The 17015-nt window shown below is 45.8% G+C and overlaps 1 protein-coding gene across 1 annotated transcript in view; it reads left to right on the forward strand.

Annotated features, from left to right (window-relative positions):
* The first annotated feature begins 248 nt into the window (after positions 1 to 248).
* The window catches only part of LOC139251248 (probable G-protein coupled receptor 139), a 63702-nt gene continuing 46935 nt past the window's right edge, over positions 249 to 17015 (forward strand). Inside the window, exons 1-2 of the mRNA XM_070873218.1 lie at positions 249 to 318; positions 9365 to 10252. Coding sequence (XP_070729319.1) covers positions 249 to 318; positions 9365 to 10252 — 958 coding nt within the window. The remainder of the gene's footprint in view (positions 319 to 9364; positions 10253 to 17015) is intronic.

Here is a 17015-nt window from a genome sequence, read left to right on the forward strand (position 1 = left end):
GAAGAAATTCTAAACCAATATTATAAGTTATTGTTTGGAACATCCCATAACACAGACTGTGTGACATAATAAAGCTTTGGGGAGAACAGTTGATTAAATCAGTTTGTTTAACTGACTGTAACTAATATCTCTGATGGTCCCAGCGGCGGTTCCCCTTTGGTATAAGTATGAGCTCCTTTGACCGAATTTATACTTGTCATTAAGAGCCTGGTTGCCAGCGCTACATAGAACACTCCCACACACAGAACATGAGCTACGCAGTCATCTTTCAGATAGAACGTATTTACTACCCTCTCCTTGCAGCAGTTGGCATCACGGGTAAGGAAATGGAACCAGTTCCTGTGTAAATGGGTCGAACGGCTGTTGATGTTGTCCTTGTGCGATAATCCTCTATTTAATTGTATCAGTCCAGTGTCTGGTATTTTTCCATTTATTTAACCGCAATGTTTTATTGAAATTATAAACTGTGTTAAAATTTCGACCCGAAATCATGTCTCATTGTTGTTTTTCCTGCTGGAACGGACGTGTGCATTACATGGAGTATACATATTAGTCGGATTGTGAAAAAGTGTAATGTTTAGAAATGTATAGAATTATGAACATGACCTTTGTATTACCAGTTACAGCTAGTAAGAGGTTAGCACTCAAGGTCAGGAAATGCTCAGCTCAGCTCCACTCCGCTTGGTCATGAATTACCGCAAGTTGCCAGTTTCTGGATCAGACACAGTATCGCTCTGGGCTGTTGGATGGTGAATTCAACACATTGATTCACAGCCGCCTGTGCCATTGACAGCTGCGGTTCAGCAGAAGCACTGTCGCTTCTGAGTCAGAAGTTCGTGGGACAAGTCCCACTCCAGTTAATTGAGCACTCCAAGTTCAGTACACCGTCAGAAGTGCCGTCATTGGATGGATAGGAAGGTTAGCAGCATACTATTCTGTGAAGATTGATGTAAAGTTCTGATTTAATACCTCAGGCATGCCCTCTGCATCCACAAAATAATCGCTTTTGGTCCATATTCGGTCCAGCCTTCCTCGAACTACTGTTTTACTATTTATATTCTTAATATTGATTGTGGGGTCCTTTTTATGTTGGCCAACACATCCTGAGACTATGCCCCCTATTCTATTTGCTTGTCTTACTACCTTTTTAAAGAACTTTCTATCATCAGTTTGGTTCTCTGGTGTATTATGGACCTTATATTTGATATAAGCCTCCTTTTCCAATCTGCTGTCCAATTTGAATCTCTATATGTATCTTTGGTTGTCTTTCCTTCCACCCTCATGGGAATGTGTCTATTCTTTATAGGAACATAAGAATTAGGAGCAGGAGTAGGTCATATGCCCTTCGAGCCTGCTCCGCCATTGACTAAGATCATGGCTGATCATTGACCTCAACTCCACTTTCCTGCCCGATCTCCATTTCCCTGGATTCCCCTCGGGCCCAAAAATCTATCGATCTCAGCATTGAATATGTTCAGAGTCTCAGCATCCACAGCATTTTGGGGCACAGAATACCAAACATTCACAACCCTCTGGGTGAAGACATTTCTCCTCATCTCAGTCTTAAATGGCCAACCCCTTACCCTGAGACGGTGCCCCCAAGCCCTAGACTCACCAGACATGGGGAAACAGACTCTTAGCCTCTACCCTGTCAATCTCCTTCAGAATCTTATATCGTTATCCGAACCATAAACTCTTTGAAGGCCTCCGTTGTTCAATTTCTGTTATTCCGACCATTTTTTTGATTCCAATCCATCTGTCCAAAACCCATTTTCAACTTACTGAAGTCTACCCTCCTCCAGTTAATTAATTTTACGTTTGATTGTTCCTTGTCCTTTTCCATAACTGTTCTGAATAATATTATGATCACTGTTCTCCAAATGTTCTCGCACTGAATCATGTTCCACTGCCCCACTCCACAGAATTAGATCAGCACTGCTTCCTTTCTCATTGGGCTGAAACACACTGATCAACAAAGTTCTCTTGTACACATTTCAGGAATTCCTCTCGCTCTTTACCCTTTGCACTGTTACTATCCCATCTACATCTGGATAACTGAGATCACCCATTATCACGACTCTGTAGTTCTTGCATGATTCTGCAATTTGCCTGAACATTTTCTCCTCTATCTCCTTCCCACTATCTGGTGGCCTATAGTACACACCAGTAGTGTAACAGCTTCTCTATTGTTACTTTATTCTAAATACATAGATTACGTTTTTGACCCCTCAATTACATCACCCCTCTCCAGTGCTACAGTAGTCTCTTTGGTCAATACTGCCAGCCACAGCCTTTCATTTTCTACCCTATCTTCCGTGAATATCTTGTAGCCAAGGCAATAAGTGGACAACCTCCCCCTCCTTGAGCCAGGTCTCCGTTATTGCCGCTATATATGAATCACATGGAGCAAGTTGTGCCCGCAGCTCAGTCGCCCTGTTTACCAGGTTCGGTGCATTAATGTGGATATCTGGCCTCTGCACATAAGTCGGATCCGAAACACCTTGAAACGTGAACCAGGTCCATGGGCACATGCTGTTATTCTGCCCCGTGTCACCGAGAAACTGACCAGGATTGTTGTCACATAAGCACCTGTGACGCGCCTTGGGACGTTTTACTACGTCACAGGCGCTATATAAACACAAGTTGTTGTTATTGATTTCCTTCAATGTGAGAAACTGCTGTTTATCCTCTTCCAATCATAATCACTAACCACCTCCCATCACTCGGAGCCGGGCTGTATCGGGTGGACACACTCAGTATTCAGCCCGTCTGTCGCTCAGCAATCGTCCGCTCACCAGGAAGTCGGCGGAAACAGCCGTGGGTTCCCCAGAACACCACCGTCCGTCTCAAGGAGCGGATTTAGGTCAAATATGAAAGCCTTGTTCTACACTGCGCTGGAACTGCGACCCAACCGGGAAATCCCCCGAGTTGCAGGACTGGACGTTTGTGGGTGATGAACACCAAGGGGGTGGCGCAAACTCCGGGGTCTGTTGGATCTCAGCATCTCCGAGAGCAGGGAACTCAGACAAAGAGAGACAGGGAGCAGGGAACTCAAACAGAGAGAGGCAGAAGACGAGAGCAGGGAACTGAGACACAGAGAAACAGGGAGCAGGGAACTCAGACAGAGAGAGGCAGAAGACGAGAGCAGGGAACTGAGACACAGAGACAGAGAGCAGGGAACTCAATCAGAGAGAGGCAGAAGACGAGAGTAGGGAACTGAGACACAGAGAGACAAGGAGCAGGGAACTCAAACAGAGAGAGGCAGGGAGCAAGAAACTGAGACAGCGAGAGGCAGGGAGCAGGGAACTCAAACAGAGAGAGGCAGAAGACGAGAGCAGGGAACTGAGACACAGAGAGACAGGGAGCAGGGAACTCAAACAGAGAGAGGCAGAAGACGAGAGCAGGGAACTGAGACACAGAGAGACAAGGAGCAGAGAACTCAAACAGCGAGAGGCAGGGAGCAAGAAACTGAGACAGCGAGAGGCAGAGAGCAGGGAACTCAAACAGCGAGAGGCAGTGACCGAGGGTACTGGTATGCTGAGTTGAGGAGTTTGAAGTCGAACCAAAAAAGAGAATAAAATGCAGCTTGGAACATTGTGAGAAAGTTACTGATTGAACCTTTGTCCGTTATGTATTGATGCTTGGGGTCACTAGACACCAGGGGGCGCCACTGTCGGAGGTCATTGGCCTGTACGCGCTTGTGCTCGGGACCTGGTATATAAGAGCAAGTACCATGTCATGTGTATGATTTGGGCGCGAATACAGTTGTACCAGGTTGACACCTGAGTGAGCAGTAACAAGTCTTTCGAGTTATTATATACGTAACATTTGTCGACGAGGTAACTTAAGAACCTTTGCATGCACAATGGGCACCATTGGAATTTTAGAGAGATTCATGGATGGTGAGGATTGGACGGATATTATCGACTGCCTGGATCAATGCTTTGTGGTCAGCAAAATGGAGGAAGCTCGTGACACAGTTAGGCGCAGGGCAGTTTTCCTCACTCTTTGTGGTCCAATAATTCATGGCCTTATAAAGAGTCTTTTCTCACCTCCACGTCCAACGGACAAAGACTACGAAGAGTTGTGCACTCTAGTGCGTAAACATCTCAAGCCAAAAGAGGGGATCATCATCTCACGCTATCGCTTCGACACACATGTTTGTGCTGAGGGCCAGGATGTGTCGGGATTTGTCGCCGACCTAAGATGTCTGGCTGAGCCGTGTATGTTTGGAAATGCATTGGAAGACATGCTTGGAGATTTCTTCATCACAGACATCAACCATGATGTGATCCTTCGACAATTATTGGCTGCAGAAACACTGGATTTGAGCCCAGGCATGCATGGCGACTGAAGATAATTTAAGGCAGATATCATCGAGATTCGGAGCTCCATGGCAAGCACTGTAAACAAGAATGTGTCGTCGCCTGGCAGAGCAGTTTGTGGCAGGGCCTACTTGACTGCTTATGTGAAACCTGTAGCTGCTCAAAGTCCACCAACTGGTACGAATCCGATTTCACCCTGTTGGCATTGTGGGGGCAATCATCGGCCTCATCAGTGTTGGTTTAAAAAGTACATCTGTAACAGCTGTTCGAAAGTGGGCCATCTTCAGCGAATGTGCCCACAACTGAGCAAGGATGCTGCTGGTCATCACATTGGTGACAAAGGCCTGTCTAGTGCTGGCCCGGATATGCAATCCGAAATATCCGAGGAGGAAGTGTATGGTCTGTATTCGTTCCTGACAAAGAGCCAACCAATAATGGCTAATGTAAAGCTAAATGGCGTGCCTGTATCAATGGAGCTGGACACGGGAGCGAGTCAATCGATAATGAGCCAAAGAACATTCAACAAGCTGTGGGACACTGAGGCTGTGAAGCATAAGCTGAGTCCAGTCAATGCCAAGTTGGGTATTTACATTAAGGAACTCATACTGCTGATTGGCAGTGCAGTAATCAAGGTGTCGTATGATGGTGTGGTTCATAATTTACCATTATTGATCATCCCAGGCAATGGTCCAACACTGTTCGGCAGGAATTGGCTCAAAAAATCAAATGGGACTGGAATGATATCAATACATTGTCTTAGGTGGATGGCACTTTGTGTGTTCAAGTGCTGAAGAAGTTTCCTTCTTTGCTTGAACTGGACTTTGGCAATTTTGCTGGTTTCACCTGGATTCTGATGCAAGACCGGTCTATCACAAAGCTCGGTCTCTTCCGTACATAATGAGGGAGAAGGTTGAAATTGAGCTTGACAGACTCCAATGTGAAGGGGTCATATCACCGACAGAATTTAATGAATGGGCCAGTCATTTGTTCCTGTGATAAAGAATGATGGCACTGTTAGGATCTGTGGAGACTATAAGGTTACGATCAACCAATTTTTGAAACAGGATCAGTATCCACTACTGAAGGTTGATGACCTGTTTGCAATGCTAGCTGGTGGAAAGTCGTTCTGGATCTGATGTCGGCCTATATGACACAGGAGCTTGTTGACACTTCGAAGAAACTCACTTGCATCAACACCCATAAAGGACTGTTTGTCTACAAGAGGTGTCCTTTTGGAATCCGTTTGGCTGCTGCCATATTTCAGAGGAACATGAAGAGTCTACTGATGTCCGTTCCTAGAACCGTCGTGTTTCAAGATGACATTCTGGTCAAAGGTGGCAACACTGCTGAACATCTGAACAATCTTGAAAAAGCCCTACATCGTTTGGACAAAGTGGGACTCAGGATGAAACGATCGAAGTGTGTCTTCATGGCAACTGAAGTTGAATTCCTGGGAAGGATGATTGCTGCTGATGGTATCAGGCCCACCGATTCGAAAACCAAGGCCATCAAAATTGCACCCAGAACTCAGTATGTGATGAAGCTGTGTTCATTCCTTGGGCTACCCAACTACTTCAATAATGTTTTACCCGGATTAAGCACCTTACTAGAGCCACTGCACATGCTGCTCAGACAACTGGGTCTGGGGTGTATCTCAAGATAGAACTTTTGAGAAAGCTAAGAATCTGCTCTGTTCAAACAAACTGCTTGTTCACTGTGATCTGTGTAAGCGTCTTGTATTGGCCTGTGGTACTTCATCATATGGGGTTGGCTGTGTACTCATTCCAACAAACAAATGAGTCGGGTAAGCTACAACCTGTTGCGTGTGTTTCGAGCAGTTTGTCAAAAACGGAAAGAGCTTACAGCATGGTAGAAAAAGAAGCTTTGGCCTGTGTATATGGGGTCAAAACGATGCATCAGTACCTGCTTGGTCTTCATTTTGAAATTGAAATGGATCACAAGCCACTCATTTCATTGTTTACGGAAAACAAAAGTATCAATACCAATGCATCGTCCCATATTCAGACGTTGTCTGCCTATGATTATGTCATTCGCCACAGACTGGACACTGAGAATTGTGCCGATGCACTGAGTCATCTGCCTTTGCCCACACCAGATATGGAGATGCCTCAACCTGCAGATCTACTGCTAAGAATGGATGCTTTTGAGAAAGAAGGTACCCCTGTCACTGCTCAACAAGTTAGGATCTGGACCAGCCATGACCTTATTTTATCGGTTGTGAAACGGTGTGTCCTCAGTGGTGATTGGTCTGCAATAACTATGGAGTTGTGTGATGAGATCAAAGCTTACAACCGTCGCAAAGATGAACTGTCCATTCAGTCAGATTGTCTACTGTGGGGCAATCGTGTTGTTATGCCTAAGAAAGGCAGAGAAAAATTTGTAGATGAACTAAGTAGCACTCATCCAGGCATTGTCATGATGAAAACCATTGCTAGGGCTCATTTTTGGTGGCCTGGAATTGACTCTGATCTGGAATCATGTGTGCATCATTGCAATGCCTGCATGCAGCTAAGTAAAGTACCAGCAGAATTTCCGCTGAGTCTTTGGTCGTGGCCATCTAAACCATGGTCGAGGATACACATCAATTTTGCAGGCCCTTTCCTAGGAAATATGTTTTTTGTTGTGGTGAATGCACATTCAAAGTGGGTAGAGTGTATTATTATGTCATCCAGTATGTCTGCAGCTACTATTGAGAGCCTTCGTGTCATGTTTGCTACTCATGGTTTGCCTGACATTGTTGTGAGCGATAACAGATCATGCTTCACAAGTCTGGAGTTTCAGGAGTTCAGGAAACTCAATGGTATCAGACATATAAGGTCTGCTCTATTCAAACCTGCTTCTAATGGTCAAGCAGAGCTAGCAGTTCAAACGATCAAGCAAAGCATGAAACACGTGACCCAGGGTTCATTGCAGACTCATTTGTCACGTATATTGCTTAGTTACAGGACAAGTCACCACACACTTACCGAGGTCTCCCCTGCTGAACTACTGATGAAGTGAAGTCTCAAGAACAAGCTTTCTCTTGTCCATCCTGATTTGAATGATCATGTTGAAAACAGACATCAAAATCAGCAATGATATCATGATCATGCTGCAATGTCATGTGACATCTTGGTCAACGATCCAGTTTATGTGCTGAATTATGGGCAAGGTCCAAAGTGGATCGCTGGTACTGTTACGGCCAAGGAGGGTAACAGAGTGTTTATTGTCGTGATCAACAATGGGCATATATGCAAGAAACATGTTGATCAGATAAAACTGCGGCACACAATGAATTGAAACCATTTGCGGAAAATGCAGTCAGTGACCAGCCAGCCAATGTTCCTTGATCAGAATACTCTGCTGTCACTACTGAATCTGGACTTTCAGTCTCTGACATGGTCATCACCACTCCCATCAGACCTCCAGTCATAACTGACTCAGAACGCTCGCCCAGAACTGAGACGATCAACTCAGGAGCAGAAAGCCCCAGACCATCTTAATTTGTAAAGATCTTGAAGGGGGATGTTGTTATGTATTGATGCTTGGGGTCACTAGACACCAGGGGGCGACACTGTCGGAGGTCATCGAGGTGTACGCGCATGTGCGCAGGCCCTGGTATATAAGAGTGAGTACCATGTCATGTGCACACTTTAGGCACGAATAAAGTTGAACCAGGTTTACACCTGAGTGAGTTTACAGCAACAGGTCTTTCGAGTTATTATATACATAATAGTCCTGCTGTTTAATCAACTCCAATTAAAATTTGGACTCTGCCGGAAACTGGAGTTATCGACCCGTGCTCCTCACCACTTCCCCTCTCCTCACTTCCTCCCCCCTCCCCCCTCATCACTCTCCCCTCCATCAGTTTTCCCTCCTTCACTCTCCCCTCTCCATCACTCTCCCCTCTCCATCACTCTCCCCTTCATCACTCCCCTCCATCAATCCCCCCTCCATCACTCTCCCCTCCATCTCTCTCCAGCTCCATCAATTTTCCCTCTATCACTCTCTTCTCCATCACTCTCCCCGCCATCACTCTCCCCTCCCCTTCCCCATCCCGTCACCTCCACATCCTTGTCCCTCACAGCATTCCTCTTCACCTCCCCTCCCCTCATCCTCCCTCTCCCTCTCCATCCAACTCTTCTTCCCCTCATCCTCTCATATTTCTCCCTCCCCCTGTATCTGCAATTGCATCCTGATCTACATTTCACCTTCAGGCTCCCTGCTTTGCAAAGTGCTTCTGGGTAGAAATCTATGTATGCTGAATTTTATTTTCCTTTTTTACCCTCCGATATCCTGATTAATTCTTGATCGCGGTAATGTACCACATGACAAATTGTTGCACAAGATAAAGGCTCATGGGTTTGGGGGTAATATGTTAGCATGGATAGAGTATAGAGGAAGGACAGAAAACAAAGAGTTGGGATCAATGGCTCATGTTCAGTTTGGCAGGCTGTAGGAAGTGTGTTTGGACCTCAACTAATTTACAATATGTATCAATTACATAGATGAAGGCACGGAGTGTAATGTATCCAGGTTTGCTGACGATACACAGCTAGGTGGGACAGTAACTCTGAGGTGGATACAGAGCCTGCAAATGCATATATTCAGGGTAAGCGAGTGGACATTAAGTGGCAGACAGAGTATAATGTGGGGAACAGTGAGGTTATTCACATTGGTAGGAAGAATAGAAAAACTGAATATGTTTTAAATGGTGAGAAATTATTCAAAACCGCTGTTCATAGAGATTAGGGTTTTAAATGGTTTATTGATCTGTTTGGAATGGATTGAACTGTCTGGTTGCATTATCCGTTCAGTGAACAATCTGATGCGTTATTCCAATTCCCTCAGTTTCTAATTTTCATATTTTAATGAGCTTTTTACCTGTATTGATTATTTAAACTAGCGGCGCAGGCTTGACTTTAAACAAGTTAATATTGTGGCAGGTGGGGAAGGGGCTTTTCTCACTTGGTATTTTGTTAAACTCAGACTTTTTGGAGAGTCTGGTTGTAACTTTCTGATTGTCCAATTTTTTACAGTTAACTTGGTGACGATTGTGATCCTGTCCCGAGGAAAGTGCGGCCTCTCCAAATGTATCGCTCGCTACCTGCTGGGAATGGCAGCGGCCGATCTGTCACTGGTTATCATTGATGTGATACTGAAGCGAATGAATAGTATTTATTTCCCAATGAATTTCTTGTACATCACTCCGATATGTTCCCTCATTCTTGTCCTGTACATCGCAGCACGGGACTGCTCGGTTTGGTTCACAGTCGCTTTCACCTTCGATCGCTTTGTAACAATTTGTTGTCACAGGTTCACAGCGAAATATTGCACCGAGAGGACAGCCGCTGTGGTTTTATCAGCCGTGTGGGCAGTGGCTTGTCTAAGGAGCCTTCCCTTTTACTTTTCATACCAGCCCTCCTTTATAACTGATGGTGTCGCGTGGTTCTGTGTCACAACTGATGACTATTACACTTCGACTTTTTGGAAGGCTTACGAGTATATCGATAGTATTATAACCCCTTTATTTCCCATCTTCCTCATTCTGTCCTTCAATGCTCTAACCATCAGGCATATTATAGCGGCAAATAGAGTCCGCAAGAGGATCCGGAACACTGAGAATCAGAGAGACCCAGAGATGGAGAACAGGAGGAAGTCCATGGTTTTGTTGTTTGCCCTCTCTGGCAATTTCATTCTCTTCTGGATGACGTATGTTGTACATTCCTTAATATGGGAATTGCAGAATTACGAATATACAGACAGACACTACAGTAATCCTGTCTACATCGCCCAACAAATGGGATTCATGCTTCAGCTCCTGAGCTGCTCCACAAACACGTGTATCTATGGCCTGAGTCTGACTAAGTTCAGAGAGGAGCTGAAGACAGGGCTGAAATATTTGGTTACACTCAATGGGAAATTATGTAACTTACCACCAGTTTTAAAACATTAAACTGGACGGAATTCGTTGACTGACAATTCCAGTTTATTTCCTATTCCACAAGTCTCTGTAGGCAGGCTGTCCTAGAATTGGGTCGTTCTTACTTACACGTTAATATGTAATCCTTGAAATAATAGGATTCAAAGTATTTATTGTTGATGTTCATAGGAACAAAGCATGTCATTATTATAGGCAATAATTAAGCATTCACATCACAGCAGCTCTTATGACAAAACCCTGCGAGTTCACCAGGGAATCCAAAACATGTTGCGGTTCCCAGATTGATTCGAATTCCAAACAATTTGGTCCAGCGCCCATTCTTTAGTTTGTTGTCTTCACCCTGGTATGTGGCAATTGACATGTTTCTACATGATGTAAGTCACGTTTATCATTCACTGACTTGCCGGTCCTGTCCCTGCAGCAAAGATCCGCGCCCGCTCCCTAACCTGACTCACACTCACTAATTTCACAGATCCAGGATATTTCTCAAGCAGCTGCTTCTTTAAGGCAGCAAGGACCAAAGCTAAAGATTATGTCGGTTCTGAGTCTGTGCAGTAACTCTACTTTAAATGTACTCACTCGCACCTGAAAAGGATGATGTATACACATGTTCCCAAATCAGAACGTGTTATCCACTATAGCTCTCTTGCTCGAATGTTTTCTAATTAGATTCACTCTCCAAACTGACCGTTGCCCTCGACTGCATTCTTCAGTAATAAAATAGTGTTTGCCTTATGATTACAGGAAACCTGTGTATAATCTGATCAGATCCTGTGTTAAGTTGGTTAGTCGGCAGTCCTGCCACATCCAGTCGTGAATGGTGGTGGACCATTAAATAACTAACAGGAGGAGGAGCCTCCATGAATATCCCCATCCTCAATGATGGCGGAGCCTAGCACGGGTTGGGGTGGAGTGTAGACTGTTGCGGTGCAGGGGATGTCGCAGTTGTGTGGGACGGACTAGTTGGGCCGGACGCTCTTTACCTTTCTGCCATTGTTCATTGTTCATAGGTTTATATGTAACCTTCAGGGCTGCTGACCGAGGGACGTGCGACTCTTTGTCGGCCGGCACAGATAAAATGGGCCGAAATGGCCTCTTTCTGCACTATAGATTCCTATGTTTCTTTCTGTGCTACCCTGGCCAATTTGCTTTGTCCAATTAGTATGAAGGTTAAAATCGCCTATGCTTATTGCCATGCATTTTTTACAAACCTCCATTATTTCTTGATTTATGCTCCGTCCAACAATATAGCTACTGTCCGGGGACCTATAAACTACGCCCATCAATGACTTTTCCCCCTTATTATTCCTTATCTCCAACCATACTGATTCAACATCTTGATCTTCTGAGCCAATATCGTTTCTCACTAATGCACTGATATCATCCATTATTAACAGAGCGACCCCACCTCATTTTCCTTTCTGTCTGTCCCTTTGAATTGTCAAATACCCCTGAATAATTAGTTCCCAGTCCTGGTCACCTTGCAACCACGTCTCTATAATGGCTATCAAATCGTATCTATTTGTGCCATCAGCTCATCTATTTTGTCACGAATGCTGCGTGCATTCAGATAAAGAGCTTTTAAATTTGTTTTTTTGCCATTTTTTCCTGCTTTGACCCCACTTTCTGATTCACCTCTATGTTTATACATTCTGTTCCTTTCTGTTATGCTCTGGTTTTCATTTCCCTCAGTGCTCCCCTGCACTATTGTCTTCTCCTTATTCTTTGAGTTTTTAAATTTGCGCTCACCTGAACGCCCCCCCACTAATTAGTTTAAAGCCCTCTCTGCAGCCCTTGTTATTCAATTCACCAGGGCCCTCGTCCCAGCACTGTCCAAGTGGAGTCCGTGACAATGGAACAGCTCCCTCTTACTCCACTACTGGCGCCAATTTCCCACAAACCAAAACCCATTTTTTCCGCTTCATCTTACTCCCTATCTCTGTCGTCATCCAGGGAGCTCGGGCTGTGGTTTCCCCCTTGTGGGAATGTACCTTGAGTGTACCCAAACCACAGAATCATAGAATCATAGACACTTACAGCACGGAAGGAGGCCATTTCTGCTTCCGCATTCAGCTGCTTTATTCTACTGTTTCTACACTGAAAGCAAAATGCAGAAAATAATCAGCAAGTCAGGCAGCATTGGTAGAGAGTGAAACAGAGGTAACGTTTCAGAAACGTTGTCAGAACTGAACAATATTACAGATGAAATAGTTTTGAAGCAATTGCAGTGGCGGGGATAGGGGCAGGGGAGGAAAGAAGAAAGGGAAGGTGTGTGATCGGGTTGAAGCAGGAGGGATGGAACGAGAAAAGGGATGATGGTGCGAGGCAAAAGGGGTGGTAATGGGACAAGCAAAGGAACAAATGATGGGTCAGGAGGAGCTGGTAATGGGAACAGCACAATCAGTGCCAGCGCCTGCCGTCCGAAAAGCCAAGTGATTTCTGCTCAAAGATCTTTGTGTCCTTCTGCGCGTGCGAGCGTTGGACCCCGGCCCTTTTCGCGCATGCGCAGTACGATATATGAGGCAGTCGAAAGCGAGGCGGAAGCAGGTTACCGAGCCTGAAGTTGCTGCTCGAGCCTGAGCCTGCGAGTAGGGCTTTTGGGTTATCTTTCTAAAATCAATGACTGCACTAAAGGAGCCCCCGGGACATCTGCCGAGAATATCGCTGCGATTTACTGCACCATTGGTGGACAAAATAGGCCATATCCTGCCAGCCAAGTCATTCTATCCGGCCCACTGGATGTGGCAGAAATAGAACGCGAGCCGGAGCTTGAGCTGCACATTGGTTTATCCACTTTCATCTCTCATGGGTCAGAGACAGACCCGAACTTCAGCCAATGTAAAACCGTTGTAATACTTCATTCAAATACATAATTCACAAAAGCGATTCTTTCTGGCCCGATTTTGAAAGGATCGTTCCTCGATTCTGGGCCCCAATGGTGTAGTCCGTACCCAGAATGCAATGTGGACTAGAATATGCCCTATTCATGTTAGAGTGAGTCATGGCTGCTCATCTCCACAAATATTTCACCAAATGAAGTGACTCGCGCTGCATCTGTCGTCTCCCGGTACCCAGAGTATGACAGCAGGGGAGTTCTCACCTGGCGCCAATTGGGACGGCATTAGTAATCTTTGCAGAGGGACATAAGAACATAAGGAATAGAAGCAGGAGTCCCTCGAGCCGGCTCCGCCATTTAATAAGATCATGGCTGATCTGATCATGGACTCAGCTCCACTTCCCCGCCCGCTCCCCATAAACCTTCGCTCCCTTATCGCTCCAAAATCTATCTCCACCTTAAATATATTCAATGACCCAGCCTCCACAGCTCTCTGGGGCAGAGAATTCCACAGATTTATAACACTCTGAGAGAAGAAATTTCTCCTCATCTCAGTTTTAAATGGGCGGCCCCTTATTTTAAGATTATGCCCTCTAGTTCTAGTCTCCCCCATCAGTGGAAACATCCTCTCTGCATCCACCTTGTCAAGCCCCCTCATAATCTTATATATTTCGTTAAGATCACCTCTCATTCTTCTGAATTCCAATGAGTAGAGGCCCAACCTTTCCTTATAAGTCAACCCCCTCATCTCCGGAATCAATCTAGTGAACCTTCTCTGAACTGCGTCCAAAGCAAGTATATCCTTTCGTAAATATGGAAACCAAAACTGCACGCAGTATTCCAGGTGTGGCCTCACCAATACTCTGTCTAACTGTAACAAGACTTCCCTGCTTTTATACTCCATCCCCGTTGCAATAATGGCCAAGATTCCATTGGCTTTCCTGATCACTTGCTGTACCTGCATACTAACTGTTATGTACATAAACCTGTAATTATCATGTCTAACCACCATAGGGCTTATCCCCTGGAGTCCCAAAGGATCCCATAATCCCTTGGGAGCACCTGTATATAAGGAGGCCTCACAGTCTGGAGAGGCCACCCTGAGATCTGTAATAAAGGACTACGGTCACACCCACTTTGAGCTTGCGGTATCCAGTCTAACTCTTTATCCAAGACATAACAACTGGCAATAAGATACAGATAAGGAACCCCAATGCAACATTGCAGAGAACTGTGGACATCCTGGAGAAATTTTAGGAGGGAGATTATTGCGAAACCTTCGTGGAGCGACTTGACCAATACTTCGTGGCCATTGAGCTGGAGGGAGAAGTGAACGCTGCCAAACGAAGGGCGATCCTCCTCACCGTTTGTGGGGCATCAACGTATGACCTCATGAAAAACCTGCTCGCTCCAGCAAAACCCACAGTCAAGTCAGCGTCGCAAATAGGACATCTGCCTTTGGTAGCGGGTATTGATTCTGCAGCGAGAAACGATTGATAGTTACTTTGTAATCACCACAGATTCTGATGGTGCCATCTTCCTTGAGGACTGGAACAATCGGATTGGCCCATATATTGGCACGGGACCGACATCAGCAAGCTTTCCATGTTCCTCTGGAATATCGCCGCGGCCAATGGAATCCCAAACGGGCATCTGTTGTAAACGAAAAGACCTTTGTGAATGTTGATGCAGGTGAGGCCTTTCAAGGATTCCTCCAGCTCCTGTGTCATATAGGCTGAGGTCAAGTTCAGCTTCGTGAATGTTTATCCTCCTGCCAGCGTCGCAAATAACACGTCTGCCTTTGGTAGCGGGTATTGATCCTGCAGCGAGAAACGATTGATAGTTACTTTGTAATCACCACAGATTCTGATGGTGCCATCTCCCTTGAGGACTGGAACAATCGGATTGGCCCACACATTGAATTCGATTGGTGAAATGGTGCCCGCTCGTTGCAGCCTGTCCAGCTCAATCTCCAACCTATCTCTCATCATGTACGGTACCGCTCTCACCTTGTGATGGATGGGTCGTGCTCCCAGAATCAAATAGATCTGCACTTTTGCTCCTTGGAACTTCCTGATGCCTGGTTCGAACAGCGAGGGGAACTTGCTTAGGCCCTGGGCACATGACGGACGAAAGCACCCGGACACTGTCCTAGCTCCAGTGTATCTTTCCCAGCCAGCTCCTGCCAAACAGCATGGGTCCTTCGCCCGGCACCACCCAGAGTGGTAACTCATGCACTGCTCCATCGTAGGAGACCTTTACGGTAGCACTGCCAATTACGGGAATCAGTTCCTTTGTATATGTTCTAAGTTTGGTACGAATGGGAGTCAGGACAGGCCTTGAAGTCTAGTTGCACCACAACTTACCGAAAGTCTTTTTGCTCATTATGGACTGGCTTTGCTCATTATGGACACCGGGAGTCAATTTAATTTAACCTTCAGCATTATCGGGGGACACTTTGTAGTAAATGTGTGCATCCCATATACCTCTCCCTCTTCAGTCTGAGGTTCTGGTTCTTCATGATCCACCGTGGATCTGTCCTCCTCTGCAACATAGAAACATAGGAAATAGGTGCAGGAGCAGGCCATTCAGCCCTTCGAGCCTGCATCACCGTTCAAAAGATCATGGCTGATCATTCACCTTAGTACCCCTTTCCTGCTTTCTCTCCATACCCCTTGATCACTTTAGCCATAAGGGCCATATCTAACTCCCTTTTGAATATATCCAATGAACTGGCATCAACAACTCTCTGCGGTAGGGAATTCCACAGGCTAACAACTCTCTGAGTGAAGAAGTTTCTCCTCATCTCAGTCCTAAATGGCTTACCCCTTATCCTTAGATTATGTCCTCTGGTTCTGGACTTCCCCAACATTGGGAACATTCCTCCTGCATCTAACCTGTCCAGTCCCATCTAAGCCAGTGTCCAATGGTCAGGCAGAACGAGCAGTTCAAACAATCAAGCAGAGCTTGAAAAGGGTAACTGAAGGCTCACTGAAGACTCGCTTATCCCGCGTCCTGCTTAGTCGCACAAGACCTCACTCGCTCACCGGGGTCCCTCGTGCTGAACTGCTCATGAAAAGGACACTTAAGACAAGGCTCTCTTTAGTCCACCTTGATCTACACGAACAGCTAGAGAGCAGGCGGCTTCAACAGACTACATATCATGATCGCGCAAATGTGTCACGTGAAATCGAAGTAAATGATCCTGTGTTGAACTATGGACAAGGTCCCAAGTGGATTGCTGGCACTGTTTAGGCCAAAGAGGGGAGTAGGGTGTTTGTGGTCAAACTCGCAAATAGACTTACCTGCAGAAAACAACTGGACCAAATCAAACTCAGATTTACGGACTATCCAGAACAACCCACAATAGACTCTACCTTTTTTGACCCTCTAACACACACATAAGTGGCAACTGACCCAGCGGTTGACCACAAAGCAGAACCCATCACCCGCAGCAGCCCAGCAAGGCTCACCACCCCCAGCAGTCCGGCAAGGCCAGCTGCACAGCAGCCCAGCGAAGGCCCAACAAACGATTCACCAATGCCAGCATTTTCTCCGAGATGATTAACCAGGGAAAGGAAGGCCCCAGATCGACTCACATTGTAAATAGTTACACTATTGACTTTGGGGCGGGAAACATAGAAAATAGGTGCAGGAGCACGCCATTCAGCCCTTCGAGCCTGCACCGCCATTCAATATGATCATGGCTGATCATGCAACTTCAGTACCCCGCTCCTGCCTTCTCTCCATACAGGGGGGAGTGTTATGTATGTAAACCTATAATTACCATGTATAACCACCAGAGGGCTTATCCCCTGGAGTCCCAAGGGATCCCACAATCTCTTGGGAGCACGTGTATATAAGAAGGCCTCATAGGCTGCAGAGGCACTCAGAGATCTTTAATAAAAGA

This window comes from Pristiophorus japonicus, unplaced genomic scaffold (assembly GCF_044704955.1).
Source record: "Pristiophorus japonicus isolate sPriJap1 unplaced genomic scaffold, sPriJap1.hap1 HAP1_SCAFFOLD_426, whole genome shotgun sequence".
NCBI classification, from domain to species: Eukaryota; Metazoa; Chordata; class Chondrichthyes; family Pristiophoridae; genus Pristiophorus; species Pristiophorus japonicus.